We start from the raw sequence: 25,294 nt of genomic DNA, 5'->3' as shown, positions 1-25,294 counted from the left end.
GTTGTGTGTTTGTCCACTTGTCTGTTTTGTGTTTTGATTGTTTGTTTGTTTTTTTTCCTCAGGAATTTTGCCGCCGGGCTTTAGTCCACTCCAGGAGGTGGGACTTCTCATGTGGACAGTAGCATTGGAACTCAAAAAATGTGAGCTTTCTTGCCACTTGGTCTCCTAAAGCAGCCCGGCCGTTAGTGCCCCGTTAGGTCTTCATCTCCTTAGGAGAGGAGATAACAGTGACTCCTGCTGAGCCATCCAGGCGACGAATGGCAGGAGACGATTTTGTTACCTCTTTCCCATCTCGTTCTGTCTTAAAAACTGGATGTTGCTGCTACTGTCCGCCAGCTCAGGGTACTGCTCGACGGGGAGCACGTAATAGCCCTCGTAGCCCTGCACGCGGCCCGTGCTCAGCAGCTGCTGTTTCTCACCCTCCGTCCACAGGCGGCTGCCCTCGCGGCCGTCCCTGGCTCTCTGCTGCTCCTTGGCCCAGGCCGTGCCCAGCGCCCTCTGCCTGGCCTGGTCCAGGACACGGGCCTTCTCTTCGTCCAGGGTGTCGGGGGTGAGGCCGTAGCGGATGCTGAGTAGCAGCGTGGAGTACTGGAACTCGATGTTGGTGAACCTTCGAGTCCTGCCGTTGACCAGCAGCGTGGGCTGCGACACGGTCACGTTCACCCCGCTCTCCAGCACCTTGCGGCCGATGGTGGTGCCCAGGGTGACCAGGTCGGCGTCGGCCGCGCCGATCTTCACGAAGTAGTGGGTGTCCTTGCCCTCGATGCTGTAGTGCATCTTGTCCAGGTAGTAGGCGTTGTTGAGCACGGACGCCACCTTGCGGCTGTCCTCGCTGGCGATGCTGGACACGCCGGTGGTCACCCGCCCCTCCTTGATGGCGAACATGATGCCTTTGCCGATGATGGGCGTGGTGGTGGCGAACCAGTGGCCTGCTTTCTCGCGGATGCTGGCGTGGAGCTTCTTAGAAATGACCTGCCCTTCAAGAGCCAGGAAGGCCTGGTTGTGCCTCTCGGTTGTCTGCTGGACACCAGTAATGAGCTGTGGGCAGAAGAAAACACAGAAAGCTGAGGAGGTGGGCTGGGCCCACCTCGTGCATGCATGGGCTGAGTCAGAAAGAGGGTCAGAAAGAGGAAGGCTGGGACACCCCTGCAAGAATACGTATTGTGTCTGTCATGATCAGAACTAAGAGAGCCCTAGCTTTTGGAACTAGGACAGGCTGGCTTGTTTCCAGTGCTCTGATGGTATGGCCTCCCCACCTTGTAACTATAAATGGGAGTGCAGAGGCATACTGCCTGACTGGCATCTATACCCAGGCCTATGCACTTACCATGTCCCTCCATCACTGCAGAAAAGAGAGTCATTTTGCCTGCTAATGGTTTAGCAGCTGCCTTATACACATATAGGGGCTTCCCTGGTGGTAAAGAATCTGCCTGCAGTGCAGGAGACCTGGGTTCGATCCCTGGGTTGAGAAGGTCCCCTGGAGGAGGGAATGGCTAGCCCCTCCAGAAGGGGATGTTCATTAACTTCCTTGAGTTGGCACTGTGCTACTCCAAGTGTGGCTAGGAGCAGAGGCATCACCAGGACCCTCCCTGTTAGCAAAGACTAGAATCTCAGGCCTTCCTCCTGACCCGGCGAGTCAGAAGCTGCATCTTACCAAGCCCCTCTACCTGGTCTGCATGCATATGAAGGTTTGAGAAGCACCAGGCTAAAGAGATTCCAGCTGCATGGGCCAGAGGGAACATCCCTGGGCTTTTTGAGCCACTTGCTTTGGATCCTAGCCCACTTCTGCAGGGGGACGAAATCCCCATTATCTCATTGGCCTTGAGTTTTCTACTTACAAATTACAACTCATCTCAACTGGTGGTTGGGGGACAGGCTGGGATAATGGAGGAGGCTGTGTTGGGGAGGTAACGGCACTTAGATAAATGAGCGAAATGATGGCTATTCATCCAGTGAGTGGTCCCCACGGGGCAGAACTGTGAGAACGCTGTTCTCAATTACCCGGCAGTTCCTCCTGGTCTCTCTCTAGTGACAGTCTGGACAATTATTCAGAACAGCTGAGACCTTTCAGAGGTTGATCATGCCAAGCACGGGTTCTGCAGCAGGAGAAATCCAAACGCAGATGCCCACCCCTCCCGTCCAGTTGTGGCCGCGGTCTCAGCTGCACCCAAATTGAAACTGACCACCTCTCGGTCATCACCAAGAAACTCAAGCACAGATTATGTTCCGAAAACTCAATCTGTGTACGTTTGGGTCATAAAATGCTGAGATTTTATGTGAGGCATAAAAATGTTCTTTAATGGGACAGAAACTGCAAACCACCGTTTTATTATGTCCCATAAAAGCCAAAAGGGTTATGATCTTACAGGCAGTGCAGATGGTGGGTTGCTGCTAGATATCTCAGTGCTGTTGTTAATCAAGGAGTGACTCAAGGGTATACACTGAACAGATAATGATACCACAATTAAGGTAATAATTGAGGTTGGGAAGAAATATGTGCTGTGCCAGACAAGTGACAGCACTGATGTTTGCTGTCTTGTGAAGCCACCAGGTTTCATGCCCCTTTTATACCCAGCTCCAATGTTTTCTGCTGCTGCTGACATGTCCTTGGACCCGACATGGTTCTGTTTGCCAGAGGGAGGGATGATGATCTTTCGGATTCTTGGCAGGGACCTCCGCTTACCTGTCCGCTCTCACTTGCTTGACTCTCTGACAATTCATAGGGCGGAGGCACGAAATACATTTTGGCTCTTGGGAAGCCAGGAATTATGTTGCTGAGCTGAAATCCAAACATCACAAGCCAGCTTTTCACATCTATGGTGGAAACAGAAATAAAGACTTCTGAAATCATGATGGGTGGAAAGCCAGAAGGGGATCTTGGAGAGAGAATGAAATAAAGTGGGATGTTGAGTATGGAGTCCAACAGGAGAGGGAGGCAAGAGCCTGTGAGGGTCTCCTGGTCTGGACCTAGAGCTGCTTTATCTGGGCTCTGGAAAACAGATGTCCTTCCAGACTTGGTCAGTTGACCCCCACCCCCGCTCCACGTGGTGATTTAGGACAGTGCTGGAGAAAGCTAGATCTCCCTTTGGATGCCCTTGTTCTGTGACCTTCGGCAAGCTCCTGGCCCTTTCTCAGCTTCAGGCTCCTCAGATATAAGCTACTAATGTCATCGGGCTGTCATGAAGATTGAGGGAGAAAATTCACGTGGAGGGCTTATCATGGTGCCTGGTATGTGGCTTGTTCAGTCACAATGAATTCCTTCATCTGGCAAGTATTTCAGTATTGATGGGCCAGTCAATGTGCTTAGAAGCTAGAGACACAATGATCGGAATCGTGCAGAGATGGTGATTAACACTGTGCAGGACCTCGAGGCAGGGGCTGCTGCTCCGAGCCTGGCTCGTTATGAAAGGGGGCATGCAATGCAGAGTGAGTGTATGCCTTGAGTGTGTGCAATGCAGAGTCTCCTGGCTCCTGAGACCCTTTCCTCAGGCGTCTACTCTTCAAAGAGAGGTCGAGAGAGAACTCGTGTGTGCTCAGAATACAACTGCCCTTTCCTGCTAAGGCCCAGGGTTGGGTTGGCGCCATTGTCATGCTCCAACTCTATTCCTGAATTCCTTCCTTGTGATTTCATTATACAAGGAGTCAAGCCTTCCAGCATCCTGGCCTCTTAGTTTTTTGGTGATCCTCTGCTTACTAACTCTCATGCTCATCCTTTGGAGCTGTGATCATCAGTAATTCTACCTCAATTTCAGAGACATCGCCCTCTGACCACCACCTGGACTCTCTGTAGTTTACTCTTTTTTGTAACCTCACCCCCCCATACTCCCAGAACGTCTCCCTTCCCTAGGACCTTCAACCCAACCTAAACTACTTTTCCCATCCCTCAGCTTCTTCGTCTTTCTTCTCTTCTTACCTAGCATGCATTCCACAGTCAGTCATTAGAATCATTCCCTTGTGTAAATCCTCAGATCCTTTGCCTCTTTCTCACTTCACTTCTTGGTGAAATCATGGAAGCTCCTGTGTGTCCCTGTTGCAGCTGAATGTGGCAGCAGAAATGAAGGAAGCCACACTGACTGGTGTTAAACTCCTGACCATGAACCCCAATTGTGCCTTCCTGATGCCTGGTAACCTGACCATATCCCCTTTTCCCATTCAGTCCTTCTCCCATTCTCCTGGGTGATTTGCTACTTCTCATCTCTCCTAAAACATCCCACACCTTCCTCACTCTAGCAGCTGACCTTTAATTCCTATTCTGAGAAAACGGATGAGATCGGGGGGAATTTCCATAAACGCTCATCATATTTACCAGCCTACCAGCCTTAGTACCCATATTCTCACTTTCCTTCTGTTACTCGAGACGAGCTGCTGGAAAAAACCCTCCACTGGTGTAACAGGTCACCCCATCAACATACAAACATGCCACTAAATACACACCTTCAAAATTCTTCTCTTGTCTGTCCTTCTCCCTTTAGCCACCATATGTGTCTCAACCCGTTTATAAGAACTTCTCAAACTCAAAATAATTCTCTAGACACAGTAACTCCTATTTGTCTCCTTTGAATCAGGCTTTGCTCCCAAAGATGCATTGAAACAACACTTGTCAAGGTCATACATGACCTCCATGTTGCTAAGTCCGATGCTGTGGTCCTCATCTTACTTTGACCCGTGAGAAGTCTTTGGCAAGCTGAACGCTCCTGCATCTCTCTCTGTCTTAGCCTGGTGGACAACACACTGTCTTGTCCCTCTCCCACCTCTGTGGCCACCTCTTGTCCCTCTTTGGTTCCTCCTCATCTGAATGCTGGGATGTCCTAGACTCAGCCTGTGAACTTCTTCTCCACCCTGTCTATCCTTCCCAGACATGGTGATCTGATCCAGTCTCAGGGCCCTCAATACCATTGTTTTTCCTTCCAAGTTTGAGATAATATTGACATACAGAACTGTATAATTTTATGCAGCATGATTTAACTTACATCATGAAATGATTAGTACATTTAGTGAATACCCATTGTCTCATAGAGACACAAAATAAGAGAAAAACATTTTTTTCTCTTATGATAGAAACTCCAGGATGGAAAACATAGATCAGTTTTAGCTATATTTATCATGTCATACATTCTATCCCTAGCCCAATCTATATTCTAAGCCAGATCACCCTAAATATACTCAGAGTTAGCAAAAATGCACCTGGTCATTTTCACATGGTACCTTAATGGGTAGGAGAATGCCTAAGAGAAACACTTGTCCATTATTTGATTTGATTATATACAAAAGGATTCATATAAGGGCGTGTTTGTTTTTAAACAATGTATTTAGTTTTGGCTGCACTGGGTCTTCTGCTTGGGCTTTTCTCCAGTTGTGGCGAGTGGGAGCTACTCTCTAGCTGCAGCGGCTTCTCTCGTTGTGGAGCGCAGGCTCGCGGGCGCACGGCTCCCAGGCTCTGCAGCACAGGCTCCAGAGTTGTGGTGTGTGGGCTTGGTTGCTCCACAGCATGTGGGATCTTCCTGGACCAGGGTTTGAACCCATGATCCCTGCCCTGGCAGGCAGATTCCTTACCACTGAGCCACCAGGGAAGCCCCAGGACATGTTCTATTTGCACCTCAGTACCACTTACATGCTGATGCCAACTCCACAGTTTATGTCTCCCTCTAGGACCTCTCCCTCAATGCCCAGCCCCTGTCCAGACCTCAGCTCCTTGTCCTCCTCTCCACATCTGTCACAGTAGCCTTCTTCATCCCTGATTATGGTAACTCCATTCTTTCAGCTACCATCCTGGACCTCTTTCTTTTTCTCACTCTCTTTCTCTCCATCCATAAATCCTCTATTTTTTTTTTAATTGAGGTAAATCTCATGTGACATAAAACTCATCATTTTAAAGTGCACAAGTCAGTGGCTTCCAGTTACATTCATAATGTTGTACAATCATCATTTCTGTTGAATTCCAAAACATGTTCATCATCCCCTCAAAAACTGCATCACTATTGGTAGTCATTCTGTATTCTTCTTTCCCCTCAGTCCCTGACAACCACCACTACTTTCTAGTCTCCATGGATTTGCCTTTTCTGGATATTTCATATAAATGAAATCAAAGACCATGTCGCCTTTCATGTCTGGCTTCTTTCGACTAGCACTTCATTTTCAAGGTTCATCCACGTTGTAGCATGTATCAGTATATTATTATTATTTATGGATGAATATTCTGTTGTTTGGATATATCTCATTTTGTTTACTCATTCATCAGTTAATGGATATTTGGGTAGTTTACACTTTTTTTTAACTATTATGGATAATGCTGTTATGAATATCCATGTACAAATTTATATATTTTTTCATTTACTGTCAGGGTTTTATTATTATTTTAGGATAACATTGAAAAAAATGAAGTATAGTGATTTACAGTGTTGCATTAGTTTCAGGTATAGCAAAGTGATTCAAGTTATGTACATGCATACATACATATTCTTACTTTTTATTTTATAACTGATTCAGTTATCCATGTGCACATAATCATCCTTCTTCATTTTATTTTCCTATATAGGGTATCACGGAATATTGAGTAGAGTTCCCTGTGCTATACAGTTGGTCCCTGTTGATTACCTATTTTATATATTAAAGTGAAGTCACTCAGTCATGGCTGACTCTTTGTGATTCCGTGGACTGTAGCTCACCAGGCTCCTCTATCCATGGAAACTTCCAGGCAAGAATGCTAGAGTGGGTTGCCATTTCCTTCTCCACGGGATCTTCCAGACCCAGGGATAGAACCTGGGTCTCCCGCATTGCAGGCAGATAATTTACCATCTGAGCCACCAGGGAAGCCCATTTTATATATAGTAGTTATTTAGTTGCTAAGTTGTGTCCAACTCTGCCACCCCATGAACTGCAGCACTCCAGGCTTCCTTGTCCTTCACCGTCTCTTAGAGCTTGCTCAAACTCAGGTCCATTGAGTTGATGATGCCATCTAACCATCTCATCCTCTGTTGTCCCCTTCTCCTCTTGCCTTCAATCTTTCCCAGCATCAGGGTCTTTTCCAATGACTTGGCTCTTAACATCATGTGGCCAAAGTATTGGAGCTTCAGCTTCAGCATAAGTCCTTCCAATGAATATTTAGGGTCTATGTCCTTTAGGATTGACTTCCTTGATCTCCTTGCTGTTCAAGGGACTATCAATAGTCTTTTCCAGTACCACAGTTTGAACGCATTAATTCTTCAGTGCTCAGCCTTCTTTATGATCCAACTCTCACATCTGTACATGACTATTGGGAAAACCATAGCTTTGAATAGATGGACCTTTGTCAGCAAAGTGATGTCTCTGCTTTTTAATACACTATTTAGGTTTGTCATAGTTTTTTTCCAAGGAGCAAACATCTTTTAATTTCATGACTGCAGTGATTTTGGAGCCCAAGAAAATTAAAATGAAATCTGTTACTGTTTCCACATTTTCCCCCATCTATTTGCCATGAAGTGATGGGACTGGAAGCCATGATCTTCATTTTTTGAATGTTGAGTTTTTTTTTTTTTTCTTTTTTTTTTTATTATTATTATTTTTTTTTTTCCAGTGGGTTTTGTCATACATTGATATGAATCAGCCATGGATTTACATGTATTCCCAATCCCGATCCCCCCTCCCACCTCCCTCTCCACCCGATTCCTCTGGGTCTTCCCAGTGCACCAGGCCGGAGCACTTGTCTCGTGCATCCCACCTGGGCTGGTGATCTGTTTCACCATAGATAGTATACATGCTGTTCTTTTGAAATATCCCACCCTCACATTCTCCCACAAAGTTCAAAAGTCTGTTCTGTATTTCTGTGTCTCTTTTTCTGTTCTGCATATAGGGTTATCGTTATCACCTTTCTAAATTCCATATACATGTGTCGAATGTTGAGTTTTAAGCTAGCTTTTTCACTTTCCTCTTTCACCTTCATCAGGAGGCTCTTTAGTTCCTCTTCACTTTCTGCCACTAAAGTGGTATCATCTGCATATCTGATGTTGTTGATATTTCTCCTGGCAATCTTGATTCCAGCTTCATCAAGCCCGGCATTTCACATTGTCCTCTGCATGTAAGTTAAATAAGCAGGGTGAAAATATACAGCCTTGACATACTCTTTTGCCAATTTTGAACCAGTCTGTTGTTCCATGTCCAGTTCTAAATGTTGCTTCTTGTCCTGCAAACAGGTTTCTCAGGAGACAGATAAGGTGATCTGGTACTCCCATTTGTCTAAGAATTTTCCACAGTTTGTTGTGATACAGTCAAAGGCTTTAGCATAGTCAATGATGCAGAAGTAGATGCTTTTCTGGAATTCCCTTGCTTTTTCTATAATCCAAGAGATGTTGGCAATTTGTTCTCTGGTTCCTCTGCCTTTTCTAAACCCAGCTTATACATATGGAAGTTCTCAGTTCATGTACTGCCGAAGCCTAGCTTGAAGAATTTTGAGCATAATTTTGTTAGCATGTGAAATGAGTGCAATTGTATGGTAATTTGAGCATTCTTTGACATTGCCTTTCTTTGGGATTGGAATGAAAGCTGACCTTTTCCAGTCCTGTGGCCACTCCTGAGTTTTCCAAATTTGCTGGCATATTGAGTGCAGCACTTTAACAGCATCATCCTTTAGGATTTGAAATAGTTCAGCTGGAATTCCATCACCTCCACTAGTTTTGTTCATAGTAATGCTTCCTAAGGCTCACTTGACTTCACACTCCAGGATGTCTGGTTCTAGGCGAGTGACAACACCATCATGATTATCCAGGTCATTAAGAGCTTTTTTTGTACAGTCCTGTGAATTCTTGCCACTTCTAAATCTCTTCTGCTTCTATTAGGTCCTTGCCGCTTCTGTCCTTTATTGTGCCCAACTTTGCATGTTCCCTTGGTATCACCCAACAATCCCTAGTCCCCTTCCTCATGCATCCCGCACCGCCAAAACTGTAACCACACTTTAACATGTGTCTCATATGGTTATTTATTGCATTCATTGTTTATTGTTTGTCTCCCTCACTGAGAATGTAAGCTCCACCAGGACAGGGAATTAAAAGTCTATTTCATTCACTGATGTCTCCCCAGGGCTGGCACAAAATAGGTGCTCAGTAAGGATTCATGGTGTGGATGAATGAACAAACACTGAGCATATGGGGCAAAAGCCACCCTGACTACTGTGTGTGACAGAGGAGCTACCTGTCCCTGCCCGAGAAGATGCTTCTGAAGGGGCTAAATAAGGTCTACCCACCGCCTGCCCTGGGGCTGGTATGAGGGGCTTAATGCAACTTCGCTACTAAACATATAGGCCTAGAAGACCCTCTAATGAGAGAGTTTCTGGGATCCGTGGTGTATCCATCAGCCTTAGGTTCAGACTAGGTATTAAATGACTTGGTAACTATACTTATTAAGGACAGTCCATTTAAGACTCATTAACATCAATAATCATACATGTGTACATGCTAAGTTGCTTCGGTCGTGTCTGACTCCGTGTGACCTTATGTAGCCCACCAGGCTCCTCTGTCCATGGCATTGTCCAGGCAAGAATACTGGAGTGGGTAGTCATGCCCTCCTCCAGGGGATCTTCCCAATCGAGGGACTGAATGGGAGTCTCTCAAGTCTCCTGTGCCAGCAGGTGGGTTCTTTATCACTAGCGCCACCTGGGAAGCCCATTTAAGAGTCATTAACATCAATAATCATAAGAGAGATGCAAATAAAAACCACAGTGAAATAGCACCTCACACCTCTCAGAATCACTGTCATCAAAAAGACAAGAAACAGTAAGTGTTGGTGAGGATGTGGAGAAAAGGGACCTCTTACGCACTGTTGATGGGAATGTGAATTGGTGTAGCCACCATGGAATACAGTATGGAGGGTCCTCAAAAATTAAAAATACAACTTCTATATGATCTGGCAAGTCTACTCCTGGGCATTTATCCAAAGAAAACACTAATTTGAAAAGACATATGCACCCCTATGTTCATTGCAGCATTATATATATTAGCTAAGACATGGAACCTAAGTGTCCATGGACAGATGAATGAGTGAAGACAATGTGGTATATATACGTCTGTAGTGGAGTATTACCCAGCTATAAAAAAGAATGGAATCTTGCCGTATGTGACAACACAGATGGACCTTGAGGCTATTCTTAGTGAAAGAAGTTAGCGAAAGACAAATACCATATGTTTTTATTTAAATGTGGACTCTAAGAAACAAAACAAATGAACAAATATATAAAAAAATAGAGTCAAAGATACAGAGAACAAACAGGTGGTTGACAGAGTGGAGATGAGTGTGGGAATGAGTTAAACAGATGAAGGGGATTAAGAGCTACAACTACCAGTTATAAATAGGTCACAGGGATGTAATGTACGACTCAGGGAATATGGTCGATAGCACTGTAATAACTTTGGTACGTAATCTATAAAAATATTGAATCACTATGTTGTACACTTGAAGCTAATATAATATTGTAAGTCAACTATACATCAATAAAGAAGTCATTTAAGAATACAAGTTTGAAATTGCCTTAAAAACTGTGTCAGCATCCCAGCAGAGAGAAGCCTGGCTTTAGTCCACCAACAGTCATATACCCACAGAGCACCTCTGTGCAAAGTACTAATAGATGATGAGTGCTGTGCAGTGGGGATTTCTAAACTGGGTATTCCTGGTCACCCGTCATGATCACCTGTCAGGATTGTTCTGCTATATCTAGGTATTATCTTACTGGTATTTGCTATCTAATTAAAAAATTGTTTTGCTTTGTCTACTTAAGGAAATCCATTTAAAAAAAGGAGAGACTTTATGTCACTACCATAAGTGGGAAAGCAGACTGGCTGCAAACAGAAAATAACTGTAAAATTAAAACAAAGCAATGCAATTAAATTGGAGCATGATTTTGTTACCTGCTACCGGGGGAGTCTTCAGACCTGCTCTCTCCGTTAAAAAGGGAGATTAGAAGTGTTAATGAGGTGTTAAATACACACCAGCATCAACGGAAGGCTTTCTCCTCTGCCGATTTGGGAGAATAAAAAGAGCATGGAAAGAAAGTAACTTTCCCCATTTGTGTTGCCATGCTATTTAATACCTCATCTGTTCAACGTATAAAATCATCACATCTTTCACCAGGGATATGAAGGGAGTCCCACGAAAGGCAAGAGAGAGGTCTTTGGCCTCAGCAGACTCTCCCCATCCTGACCTCTTCCCTGCAGGCATCTCTCCCTGCTCTCCAGGAGATGAGTTAACAACACCCTGCCTTGGGGACCAGACATTTCTTCTTCGTTTTTTTTTGGCCACACCATACGGCATGTGGGATCTTAGTTCCCTGATCAGGGATCGAACATGTGCCCCCTATAGTGGACGCACAGAGTCTTAACCACTGGACCACCAGGGAAGTCGCAAGGGACCAGACATTTTAATGGCCGCTCCGATGAACACTAAGAGTTCATGTCATGTGTTTTCTTCTTTTTAAGTTTCTAACATGGCTTGGTTTCCAAGTCTAAACCCCTTCTGAAATGTTTATTCAAGTTTCTTGTCCCCTCCGTTTCTCAGAAGGCACTTACGGCATCATACAGACACCTCTCCTCCTTTCAAAGTCATTGGTGTCCTCTGGTGATCCTCCCTAAACAATCCATCCTCGAGGTAGGAGCTGGTGTGTGGGCCCTCCTAACAGCTCATCACTCCCCCTCCTTATGTCCTTCCCAGCAAGTGCCGCGGGAGCACGTGCTCTGTAACACACACAGTCAGCACGGCGGCTCAGGTGCTAAGTGCAGACAGCAGAGGGCAGAGTGAGGAGGAGGCTGGGCCCCCCTCCTCTCAGGGAAACCAACCTCCATGAGGTCCGACTTCAAACTTGCATGCACCTGGGGGTCTATAAGCCCAGAGACCCCCAAGGGAGAAGGGTGGGGAGCCAACCCAAGTCATCGTGGGTAACATTTCTGAGGTTTCAGATTTGCCAGAGCAATGCCCCTCAGGGCAGAGTTTGGCATTTGTTTCAGTAGAGCTGCAGACCCCTGGGAGCCCCAGGGAATTACATAAAGTGGATAACTTCACTCCTCACCTACAGACTTCCTGTCTCCAAGTCTAGAGCTTTTATAAAGAACAAATGCACCCCTACCATTGATCAGGCTTTGTGCAGGCCTTGGTTCTTTACATATCGTGACTCACTTGCTCCTAACAGAGGGTCTATACTGCTTGCCTCTGTGCCAGTAGAGGTAACAGCCTCCACCAGCCTCAGTAGGTGTTTGCTGCATTCAGAGAGCTATATTTCCAAACAGGAAAGAGTCTTTTGAGCACAAGAGAGGGAGAGAGAGAGAGAATTTCTATTCGTGGCATTCCTGCTGACTACACGTTAATTACTTCTTAAGTTGTGAGCGGCAAGTTCAACCACTCTGTTCATCTCCTAAGATCCAAATTAAGAGTCACAAAGATGGGTTTACAGATGAGCCAACACTTGAATAGCGGAAAATGATTTGATGTTCTCTCCTGGGATGCATCCTTCGGAGGTCATCTCGTCTGCAGCAGGAAGCAGGTGTGGGCATGATGTGCCTGGTCCAGCGCTCTCCACCCAGGCCCTCTTCCTCTGCTTTGACTGCCGACATTAGTCCTAGGCATGGAGCTTCTCTAATAGGACCTTTTATTTTAGACTCTTTCTAGTGTTTTCTGGATTTAATTTTGTTGGACTTTGTTCAGCTTGGCTTTGATGCCCATTTATTGAGTCTCCACGAAGCACTGGAAAGAGGAGTGTCATCTTGCTATTAAAAAAACTCTGCTAATTTCTTTTTTCTATTTTTACTGGTGTATAGTTGATGTATTTATTTTAAATTCACTCCAGTAAAAACATTTGGAGTATATTATACTCCAATAAAATCATTTAAAAATACACAAAATTTTAAAGTGATTTTTATTGGAGTATAGTTGCTTTACAATGTTTGTTAGTTTCCGCTGTGCAGCACAGCGAATCAGCCACACGTATTCATATATCCTCTCTTTTTTAGATTTCCTTCCCATTTAGGCCACCACCAGGCACTGAGTATCTGCTCATTTCTTTTTGTCTTTTTGGGAGAACCAGGAGAGTAGCTGAGGGGGTCAGTGAGGTTGACTGTGCTTTGCAAATGATTTTGTTTGGGTCTTGGTAGCTATAGGGTGTCTGTTTGGCCCATGCTGAGGACTTTCTATTTGCTTCTGGCTGGTCCATCCCCAAGGTGTCCAGTGCCAAGAGGGCTCAGGGAAGTGCATTCTTGGGGGTGGAGGTCGTCTTCTATGCCTGAGATAGGCGTGGGCTGCCGCCCCATTCCTATTGTTTTCTTCACCTGGAGACTCTTCCTCTCCCTCCCCTACTTCATAATGGCCTCAGCTCAAACGCCCCTTCCTCTGTGAGCACCCCAAAGAAATGAGATCCTTTTTTCTCTAACTCTTAGCTGTTTCATCTATCTTCACAGCCCTTGTCATTATCTGAAACTATACACATAGGGGTGTGTGTGTTTTCCTGAGAGGCCCTTTAATTAGAAACCACAGTGTGGTCAGTGGGAGAAGGAGAAGGTGGGATGATTTGAGAGAACAGCATTGAAACATATATGTTACCATGTGTAAAACAGATAACCAGTGTGAGTCTGATGTATGAAGCAGGGCAACCAAAACTGGTGCTCTGTGACAACTTGGAAGGATAGGATGGGGGGTGGTTCAGGATGGAGGGGACACATATATACCTATGGCCGATTCATATTGATGTGTGGCAAACACCACCACAGTGTTGTAGTCATTATCCTCCAGTTAAAATAAATGAATTAAAAATAAGAAACTGCAGTGAGCTGGGTGGACACAAACCCTACTAAGCCCTGGGGAAGAGAGGAAGCCCTGGCAGAGCAGCACGGCAGGGCCTCCCGATGATGCACAGCGGGGAGACCAGGAGAGAACTAGCTTGGCTGTAACTCCTGTACTCCTGAGGTACCAGCTGCTTCGGGTGTAGGGGGATGCTGGGTTCAACTTCAAAGGTTCTGGAACTTGTCAGTGAGGCACAGCATGGCCAGAAGTTGACCTTTTAGGTCATCTACTTCTGCAGCCTGGGGCACTGGGGGCCACACTGTGCTCCAGAGAGCTGCTGCTTCCTTTCCTATCTTGAGGATGGATAAGTGATCCTTGGTTACCTGAGGGTAGGGACCCTTTGGGCTTGATGCTTCCCTGGCCCATGGCTAAGAGCTATGAGTTCCCTGGAGCTTGGGGGGCCTTGGAATTGGAGTCCTCACTGTTATTCCTCTACAATGCATGTACAGGTCAGATGGCTCCAGATTCTTTGCTGAATACTGGTCTTTTCCCTTCCATTCATCCATCCATCTATCCAGATTTCCTTGTATATCTCCCTGAAAAAAGGGACTTTATCTTGCTATCCACTGCATCTCTAGTACTTATATGTTAGATGAAAATATCTGTCAATCGGTGAATAGATAGATGGATGGATAAGGACCCTCATTTAACCAATTTCTCACTTAGCTTGAAGCAGCAGATTCTTTGCCTTCCTTGGCCTGTCTATCCAGACCTCTCTCCAAGCTTCTTATGTCCTTTTGACCTTTTTTTTTCTTTCTGTGACTGAGCTCTGAGAGGCATGCAGGATTTTAGTTTCCCAATCAGGGATCGAACCCACGCTCCTGCAGTGGCAGCACAGAGTCTTAACCACTGGACCACCAGGGAAGTCCCCTGTCCTTTTTGAATTTTGCTCATGTCTTTCTTCAGCCTTGAGCTCATCTCCAGCACCAAGATCCCCTTCATTCTTCAAGCCCGGTTTGAGGTGGGGCCCTTCTGTACCATGCCAAAATTTTCAAATCTGAAGTCATCTGCATATGTACTACACACACACTTCTTTGAGAGAAGTGTCTGCCTTGTTTACTACTGTGTCCCCAGCAGGCATCACCGACGCGATGGACCTGAGTTTGAGTAAGCTCCAGGAGTTGGTGATGGACAGGGAAGCCTGGCGTGCTGCAGTCCATGGGGTCACAAAGAGCTGGACATGACTGAGTGACTGAACTGAACCCCAGAATGAAGCATGCTGGTGCCTTATAAGTGCTTGTTGAATAAATGGACAAACACCTAAATGGTAGCATAGACTTAATCCCATTTTCCATTATCATTGCTTATTTGTTATTTGTTTCTCACTAGCCTGGTTGTAAGGTCAGGAGCTGGGTCATAGTCATCTCAGTACCGACGCTCTTTCATTGCTTCACTAGTAATGGTGATGTTAATAACACAAGCAGATACCCTTTCGTGAACATCCTCTGTCTAAGTGCCAGGCACTGAACTTTACCTACGTAAGTTCATTTTCTTCTTACAGTCACTCCGTGAGATGATTTTGTTAGTGCACTTCTGCAGAGGATACTACAGCTCAGAGATGCTGGACAACCAGCCCAAGGTACTTTGACTTATAAATAAAAGAGAGAATTTGAACCAGGTATTTCTGAGATCAGGGTCTCATCCTTTCCTCCTTCATTAGGTTGCTTTCCTCTTTTGGGTTAGAGAGGGCTCTTATAAAAGTTATTTCAATGGAATGGACTTGAAAATGGCCAGGGCATCTTCAAACAGAGCTGCCCGGCTGGCTCAGTTGGTAGAGCATGGGACTTTTAATTCCAGGGAAGATCCCCTGGAGAAGGGAATGGCAACCTATTCCGGTATTCTTGCCTGGAGAATTCCATGGATAGAGGGGCCTGGCAGGCTAGAGTTCATGGAGTCTGGAGAGTCAGACACGACTGAGCGACTAACATTTTCACACTTTTCTTCAAATAGAGCCAAGGACTGCTCTGTGCTGTGATCGCTTGACTGCTCTTGATCCTGTACCGGCCGTGTACACAGCCCTCCAGGATTTTCCTAGCATCAGACACAAGACCTTGTTTCAAAGTCCCTGACAGTCTACTAGGCCAGCCAGCCCACGGGGAGCCACTGCCCAGCTGAGGTGGCCAGGTCCTTACCTGTCACGTAGTTCTTCAAGTCCAGCTCATTGCTGAGAGGATTGTTGCTCTTGAACATGTACAGGTTGAAGGGGGCCGGCTCCCTGCCCACATTTTTCCACATGGTGTAGTCTGGAGAGGTCCATCGTCCCGCCAGCACGTCATAATCACGCTGTGTGAAGTGGACCAGCTTGGTGAGGGGATCGTAGAGCCCCCCGTGGAAGCCAATGACCATCTGGAAGTCAGGGTTGGAGTCGTAATAAATCTCCCCATAGGCGGTGTACTGCAACTGCTTGATCATGAGACCATTGATGCTGAACACAGCCAAGGGAGTCCCCGTGTTATCCGAGGCAACATAGTACTCCTCTCCACTGCTGCTCTCCATGGCAAAGAGGTGCCCCTGGAGGTCATAGTAGAGCGAGGTTATCTCCGAGTTGGAGTGATTGTAGACATGGGTGATGCGAGTCGGGTTGTGGAGGTCAGAGTAGAAATACTGCAGGTGGTGGCCCAGGTTGGTCTTGTAGGAAGCCCGCCGCCCCACGCCATCATAGCGGTATTGGACGCTCCAGCCACTGGCCTTGTTATAAGCCCTCGTTAGGAGGCCCTTGGAGTTGTACTCAAAGATGTCAGCCCCTCGCTGGCACAGATAGCCATCGTCGTCGATTTTGTACTGCACGTCGCCGAGCCTGGTTATCCGATCCCGGAGGTCATAGCGCAGGGGCATGAGGCGCACACTGTTCCCCGGGTTCAGCAAGTGGAGGTTCCCGTTGAGGTCGTAGCTGTAGCGCCAGGTGGGGCGGTCATTGACGGCCACGCTCTGGAGCTGCCCATCCCCATCGTAGTCGTACGTGTACTTGGTGGTGTTGGCATAGGGCCCCAGTTTCAGCTCCCTCTTGATCACCCTGCCCATGCTGTCATACTGCACCGTCATCCAGTACATGAGGGACCGGAACATCTCGTATTGGACTTCCTTGATCCGCCCGTGGGTGTCAAAGTGTTTGCTGAGGGTCATCACGGCCGTGGTGATGATCTGGTTGATGTCATAGTAGATGACCCCAAACTTGCCAAAGTGCTCCACTTTGCCAGAAATCTCGTCGTAGCGGTAGAGGTCAACGGGAAGGGGAGTCTCACTTATGACGGGCTTGATGCTTGCGATCCGGAAGCTGTTGTCATGATAGGTGTATTCAAACCTGGCGTTGACCATGCCTTCCTCGGAGAACCTGTAGATCTGCTTGTCCACGAGTGGGCCGATCTTTCGGTACCTGATGGTGCAGGAGAAGCCCCCACTTTGGAGGTTGACCATTTTTAAGACGCCGGTGGTCTCATCATACCCGAAAGTGATGGCAGTGCTGTCGTAGACAATCTCTGACAGCTTGGAGAGTTTCCCATACTTGTAGAATACCTGGCGTCCAGTGCCCAAAAAGGATGTCTTCAGGATGCGGCCATCGTCACTGTAGTCAAAGATGACAGAAGCGTTGCTTTCAGGCGGGTTATAAGTGTTGCGGATGTAGCCGATGGAGGTGTGGGTGGACATGCTGTGCCGGGCGACGCTGGGCATGGTGACGGCGTGGAGGCGCTCAGAGGAGTCGTACTCGAATATGTACTGACGCTGACTCTGGAGCAGGAGCACCATGGACTAGAGGAGGAAAGGGGAAGGGAACACATGAGTTAGCCATTTAGGACCCAGTGCTCAAATGGACGGAATTTATTCCATGTCCCTAAGTGGCAATTCAAAAGCTGTGAAGGATGGGGAGATTTACATCAGAGATTCGGGGTGAATTGATGTCATGGGGTATGCTACTCTATGGATCATGGCAGCTAGAGGAATGCTCCCCAAACTTTACTGTACATGTAAAATACCCAGGGATCTGGTAAAAACACAGATTCTGATTATATAGTTCAGTGCGAGAGGGCAGTGGGGAGGTGGCCTGTGAATCTGCTTTGGGAATATCCCAGGTGATGCTGGTGTTGCCTGGACCATACTCTGAGTTGTAAGGGGTTTGAAGGACTGAGATGAGAGGCACTGGGTTCGCCTCCAGGCTCAATGACAAGAAATCCTGAGACTGGTGAGAAATGACTGCTGCTGGCCCGGCAGGGGACAGGTATGATGCACATACTATGTTTGGGGGCACCCCTGACTAAGTCTCAACGCAAAGCATATCCTTCATTTAGAAGCCACTGGAAAGATTAAGTAACCTGAAATCACTGAATCTTTGGGGGGAAAAAATGGCCTCCAACTTGAAGCCAGGGGGAGATTCTTGCCTTCCCTGATCGACCATTCTAGTATATTCTGTCCTAATGAGAACAGTATTGAGAAGGGACCAAATAGCAGCCCCTCTTACAGAGGAGGTAACAGCTCTGTCTGCGAGTGACCACTGTCATCAGGAGGCAAGAAGGGAAGAAATGGAAACGGGCTTGTGTGGAGGTGAGTCCAGGTGAGAGGCCCAGGCTGAGCAGGCCCCTCTCTAATGACAGAAGACCAAGGTAGCCTTTAAAAGTCTTGATCCCCCCTCCCACAAGAGACCTCTTTTTAACAGCTGCTCCAACCTGACCTTTTCTGACACAGAAACCTGAGTCCGGCACTTTGAGACACAGGGAATTATGTAGCAAGAATCTGTTGACTGCTTCAGCCAACTAAGCCAAGTAGGAGGGGGCTGCTCCGTGTGCTAGAGTTTTAGGCAGAGTTCCTACCCTGATGGCTTAATTCCAGGCATGGCAGAAATGAATCACTGCATTTCCAATTCATAACGAATGATGCACCGTGCTGCTAGTGGCATGATTCTGTCCGCTTCAACAGCACTTTTTTTGGGGGAATAAAATCAGACAATCCATTCTTTTCACTATTACTGAGTGTCTAGCAGGTTTTTTTTTTTTTTTTTTTTTTGCTGTTGATGGTAGTAGTGCTGGGCTATGAATAACATTTTCCTTGGGATTTCCTCCCTCCCAGAGGGTGGGAGTACACGGGGAGCCCTGGTAGAGTCAAAGTAAAGATGTTAAAATGTCTTATGGCAAAGTGTATCAGGTCAGCTTAAAAAGAGCTGCGTGAATGAGAGAGACAGCCCCAGCTGAGCAAGGGCAGCATGTCCACCCACCTTGTCAAGGTAGGAATAGCTCCACACCTTCCCGTCAGCAAACATGCGGGACACGATCCGGCCCTGCTTGTCGATGTCCGTCCTCTCGCTCATGGCCCCACGCTGAAGGCCAGCCAAGCGCCCATTGAAGAAATAGGAGACGTTCACGGCCGCCAGGCCACTGCTGGGGAGCCAGAGGAAGGGGCGGCCCACTTGGTCATAAATGATCCTTAGGGTGAACTTCCGGTGATCATCATAGATCTTCTCTGTCCGAATATTCCGGTCATAGTCAATGGACAAGAGGTTTCTTCCATGGACCTAGGAAAACACAATGTGCCTACTTTGAAAGACATCGCGGGGCATGTTAGCTCAGGTTGCTATGGAGGATGAGGCTGGTGTGGCCAGGGCTTGTGTGTGCTTTAGAGGAAGAAATACTCTTGAAGTTATTTAGGGAAGTGCTTCTCAAACGCCTTTACATCATAGTACACACAGGAAATGGTAATTTTTGTAGCATTCACTAGAATACAGAAACAAGGCTGCTTATGGCTGGAAATGACTGATCTGGGCATGGCCACCAGGAACAGTTACATAGGCTGTACACTGCACAACTGAGGAGTGCCATCGTGTAGACCATGTAAATGGTGAAATTACATGGCCATCCTCAATAGCCCTGGATCCCAGGGTTCTGACTGTCCTGCCTGGCCATCTTGGCAAGCAAGAGAATTTGTATATTTACACACTTCAAACCCTTTTCAGGCATGTCATCAACTAATGGGTAGCTAATGATCTTTGAGAGCAGGTGCCAAGATTTGTTCCAAAATCTTAAGGAAAAGGTACCCAGGAAGGTGAGGAGAAGCTCTTAGAAATCCATGTTTTACCAAGATCTGGGAATACGAAGCCTTATTCCTACGTGAAATCCTTTAATTCTTCCACCTAGAGAAAAATCTTGCCATTGCCAAGGATGCAAGACACCAGTGGGATGATAGCAACAGGGCTGGGGAATTCCAACAAAGGGAAGAACTGATTCACTTAAATTTGAAAGGAACAATCCAGATATAATTTAATATTTATTTAGCAGTTGATCTGTTTAGAGAAGAGAGCCTCTCTCAGGAGGCAGAGCTGAGAGACTAGACTCGGTATGGGGACATAAGAGGGACTCCAGAGATTCAGCTAGCCTGGAGTGGATGCCTGGAATTGAAGGGAATGAGGCCAACTCAGCCCAGGCTCTTTCAACATAATTGACTGCAAATCTGCACATCCCTGGGGTGACTGCTGAAGGCAAGAGAAGGTATAAACATGCAGAAGGAAAGGATGTGAAAGATGTCTGGTACCTCCCCACCTTATACTAATAATTCAATAGCACTTAATGATAATAATGATAGTAATAATAACTTAGACACATGTTCAGAGCCAGTCTGTATAGGCATTATCTTGGGCAATTTACATCCACTGTCGGAGCTGATGCTCACAAATGAGGAAACTAAGCCTCAAACAGAGGTTATACACTTGCCCAAGGTCATGCAGCAATGAAGTGGTAGGTTAGTCTGGGACTTCGGTCTTTAGATTTTGACCAGTTAACCAACCAGCTCTACTATTTCCCACACTGTTTATATTGGATATGCATTGAGTGTCCTGAGACATGTTAAATGACTGTAAAGCATTGCCACAGCCCTTGAAGGGTTCCACATTGCAGCTTTGGTGGGGGCACTAGAAATAATTCTAATATGACAGACACCTGTTATACGGGGTAGCAGGACTTTACCCAGGTAAAGAACCACACTTCACAGCTTTCTTGAGACTTGGGTAGGGGTAGAGTGATTTAAGTAGTAGTCATTGGCTGGGTCTTCTGGGAACCTTGAATGAAAGCAGATATAGCCAGGAAGCAAGCACCCCTTTTGTTCTTCCTCCCTCCTTTCCTTAGGTGGAATGTGGATGTGATCACTGGCGCTCCAGTATTCACTTTGTGAATATGGGGTGACTTTGAGGATGTTAAACCTCAAAGATAATGGCTCATCCAGAGAGTCTAGATCCCTGTCAACCTAGGTGTCTTCAAGATGACCTAGGTCATCTGTACCAGCCGTGAATTGCTTACCCCTAGGAGAAGGGAATGGCTACCCACTCCAAGTATTCTTGCCTGGAGAATTCCATGGACAGAGGAGCCTGGAAGACTACAGTCCATGGAGTCATAAAGAGTCAGACATGACTGAGTTACTCACACTTTCACTTTTCAGACTCCTTTTAGATCATAAAAATAACGTCTATATCTTATATAATCTCCTGTTATTTCTAATCTGTTACCAGCAGTTGAAGCTAATCTAAACTGATAAAAGTCCCTGATGCTTTGACAGATACTGTGTTAAGTACTTTACATACTTGATTCCATTTTATTCTCACACATAGGTAAAAATTATTTTATATATGGGCATCCAAGCTCGAGGGGATCACATAACTAGAGAAGTGCCAGGATCTGAGCCCAGGACTACCTGATTCCCCAAACCATTGCTGTTTTCATGAAATCATCCCAGAGAAAAGGGGACAGAACATGTGAGATAGAACATTTATCTAAAGCATAGAAAGAGAATAAAGGTGTGAGTTCTTGGGATTTTAAGGAAATCCAACTTTAAGTGGAAGATTCACATCATCAAACCTGCAGTAACTGGAAGAATCCAAAAAAGGAGTGAGTATGGCAGGATATTTCTAACATGTCCAAAAGTTAGTGCTGTAAGAATCACTGAAGATGCTGAAGATATGGTATTAAGAGTTTTCATAACCAGAACAGACCACAGGCTTGGGTTGGAAAGATCACTTCCTCTAGGAACAGAAATTTGGCCACACTGGGTCACTTCATTTGGGACAAGAGCAGCAGAAGGCCACCAATATGCTTAAGCCTATTGTCTAAGAATTTCAGTTCAAGACCTCGTCGACATTTATTTAGCAGAATGAAACACGTGGCAACAGTGAGGAAGGATTTTCAGGATTTCCTGAGCCACCTGTACCTACGTATTTCCCACTTCCTCTGTCATCCTTCCATTCCTTTCCTTACTCTTTTCCCCTTTGTTTCTCTTCACTAATATCACACAGCCCCCAGGGCATTTATATTGATTAAACATCACATCTCTGCCAATGTCAAGCATGGTGCCTGCTCTGGAATGGAAGGAGGACCACCACCAATAAAGCAACACGTCCTGAGAACTTGGCGCTGGGCTTAGTGTGGTCTCAGCACTGCCCATGTTTTTCTTGTGTAATCCTCACAACACTCACAGGCAGGCACTGTTATCCCCATATTACAAGCAAGGCACGGATGGTTCAAGCGCTGTGCTCACGCTTACACAGGAAGTGTTGGGGCCAGGGTCCCAATGCTGAGCTCACCACCTCCACCCCAGGCTGTACCGCCGCCCCCGCACCCCCACCCCATGGGTGGCTCCCCATCAGACGTGCGATTCTAAACCATCGGGGATGCTCTCTCAAAGCGCGGCTGCTGCACTGACTCCACCACTGCTGAACCAGCCTCCCAGGGAATCGAAGCTGGGCGATTCTGATGAGTACTACTGGCTAACATACTTAATGTGCCGTAAGGCTCTATCTTCAGTTACCTGGGGGAGACCAACGGGCAAATCATATGTCCATGATATAATCGTGTGTGTATGCATGGAAGTACAGTGCTATAACATGCATTCATGGGGGATACTAACATGTAAATCATATGTATAAGCATGACTATCATAGTAACAACTATATTAGTATATGAAGGTGTTGAGAAAGCAGAAAAAACAGAATAGTGGGCAAGCACAGAAGAGGGTTCCCAAACCTCTGACTGCTACCATTTGGGTGTGCTGCTGTTACTGAAAAGCTAAGGAGGCCCAGGTACACCAACCATAAAAAAGTAAGAGGTGCTAATCATTCAGGTCAGTTTAGTTCAGTCGCTCAGTTGTGTCTGACTCTTTGCGACCCCATTAGCCACTGATGATTCAGGGTGGGATTTTATTCCCAAATTCATTATGTTCTGGGAATGGGATTTTGTTATAGAGCTAATTTGAGATTTTCCCCTGTTTATTGAGATAATTGGGCTTCCCTGGAGGCTCAGACAGTTTAAAGCATCTATCTGCAATGCAGGAGACCCAGGTTCAATCTCTGGGTTGGGAAGATCCCCTGGAGAAGGAAATGACAACCCACTCCAGTATTCTTGCCTGGAAAATCCCATGGACAGAGGAGCCTGGTAGGTTGTAGTCCACGGGGTCACAAAGAGTCAGACATAACTGACTGTCCTCACTTCACTTCATTGAGATAACTGATATACCTCATTGTGTAAGTTTAAAGTGTACAGCACAGTGATTTAACTTACATATATTATGAAATGATTACCACAATAAATTAGGTTAAATCCATCATCTCACATAGATACAAAAAAAAAAGGGAAGAGTCTTAGGATTTACTCTCTTTACACCTTTCTTGAAAATCAGTGATTTTTATGTTTATTTTTAAAGTTAAGATCAAATTGACATACAGTATTCTATTAGTTTCAGGTATACAAAAGGTTGATTCAATATTGTATGTACTGTAAAACAGTCAGCTCAGTAAGTCTAATTAACATTGGTTACTGTACACAGTTGTGAAATACTTCTTGTGATGAGGACTTCTAAGATTTACTCTTAGCAACTTTCAAATATGCAATATAGTGTTAACCCTAAACACCATGCTGTACATTACAACTCCATTACTTATTTAAGTGGAAGTTTGAATCTTTTGACTCCCTTTCCTCTTTTTGAGCACCCCAACCCCTTACCACCGTCAACCACCAATCTGTTCTCAGTAACCATAATCTTTTTTTTTTTTTGAGATTCCATATATAAGTGAGATCATACGGTATTTGTCTTTTTCTGTCTGCCTTATTTCACTTCACATAATGCCTTCAAGGTTCATCCATATCACAAATGGCAATATCTCATTCCTTTTTTTTTGGCAGGGTCAGAATAATTTTCCATTGTGTGTGTGTGTGTGTCTGTATGTGTATCACATCTTCTGTATTCATCCTTGATGGACACTTAGGTTGCTTCGATGTCTTGGTTTGTTGTTAATATGCTGCAGTGAATGCTGGGGTGCCTATTTTGTTGGCATTGTGTTTTCATTTTATTCCTATATATATCCAGTAGTGGAATTGCTGGATCATATGGTAGTTCTATTTTTAATTGTTTTATTTTTGAGGAAGCTCCATACTATTTCCACAGTGACTGCATCAATTGACACTCCTACCAACAGTGCATACAGTTTCCCTTTTCTCTACAAACTCATCAACATTTGTTGTCTTTTTGATAACAGCCATTCTAATAGGTGTGAGGTATTAATAATATCTCATTATGGTTTTCATTTGAACATCCCTAATTATCAACGATGTTGAGCACCTTTCCAAGTGCCTATTGGCCATCTATGTGTCTTCTATGGAAAAATGTCTATATAAATCCTATTTTTCAGTAGAAGTGTTTTTTTGTTTTTTTTTGCTATTGAGTTGTATGAATTCTTTTTGTATTTTGGATATTAAGCAATTAATAGATACATGATTTGTAAACGTTTTAAAAATGTTATAATAAAAAGGTTGTCTTTTCATTTTGTGGATGGTGTCCTTTGCTGTATGTAAGCTTTTTAGTTTGATGTAGTCCCACTTGTTGATTTTTGCTTTTATTGCTTTTGCTTAGGTGGCAAATCCAAAAAATCGTCCTTAAGATGAATGTCAAAAAGCTTACTGCCTATGTTTTTTCCTCAATTTTACAGCTTTAGGTCTTATGTTCAAGTTTTTAATCCACTTGAGTTAATTCCTGTGAGTGGTACAAACAGTGCTCCAGTTCTGTTCTTTTGTATGTGAGTGTCAAGTTTCCCCAACACCATTTGTTAAAGAGGGTGTCCCTTCTCTGTTGTCAATTAATTGACCATATATGTGCAGTTTACTTTTGTTTTCTCAATTCTGTTCCATTGGTCTATGTGTCTGTGTTTATTGCAATATTGTTTTGATGACTATAGCTTTGCAATAGAGTTTTTTTTTTTTTTTTTTTTTATTGTAGTGGTTTTTGCCATACATTGACCTGAATCAGCCATGGATTTATATGTGTTCCCCATCCTGCAATAGAGTTTCAAATCAAGGATTGTGATGTCTCCAGCTCTTTTTTTCCAGCTTAAAACTGCTTTGGCTATTTGGATATCTGTGGTTCCATATCAGTTTGAGGAATTTCTGTTCTATTTCTGTGAAAAATGCCATTGGGCTTTGGTTAGGGATTGTATTAAATCTGTAAGTTGCTTTTGATATTAAGGGCATTTTTCTCCTAATCCATGAGC

The 25,294-nt window shown here is 45.2% G+C and overlaps 1 protein-coding gene across 5 annotated transcripts in view; it reads right to left on the bottom strand.

Moving 5' to 3' along the window:
* Nucleotides 1-276: 276 nt before the first annotated feature.
* The window catches only part of TENM2 (teneurin transmembrane protein 2), a 1,030,924-nt gene continuing 1,005,906 nt past the window's right edge, over nucleotides 277-25,294 (bottom strand). For all 5 annotated transcript variants that reach the window (XM_061149488.1, XM_061149489.1, XM_061149490.1 and 2 more), the window contains 4 exons: nucleotides 18,992-19,288; nucleotides 15,921-17,535; nucleotides 2,684-2,814; nucleotides 277-1,038 (listed from right to left, as the gene is read on the bottom strand). In XM_061149488.1, the coding sequence (XP_061005471.1) occupies nucleotides 277-1,038; nucleotides 2,684-2,814; nucleotides 15,921-17,535; nucleotides 18,992-19,288 (2,805 nt within the window). The remainder of the gene's footprint in view (nucleotides 1,039-2,683; nucleotides 2,815-15,920; nucleotides 17,536-18,991; nucleotides 19,289-25,294) is intronic.

This window comes from Dama dama, chromosome 9 (genome assembly GCF_033118175.1).
Source record: "Dama dama isolate Ldn47 chromosome 9, ASM3311817v1, whole genome shotgun sequence".
In the NCBI taxonomy this organism is placed as follows: Eukaryota; Metazoa; Chordata; class Mammalia; order Artiodactyla; family Cervidae; genus Dama; species Dama dama.
The sequence above is the reverse complement of the archived record's forward strand: the minus strand, read 5'-3'. Positions and strand labels throughout refer to the sequence as shown.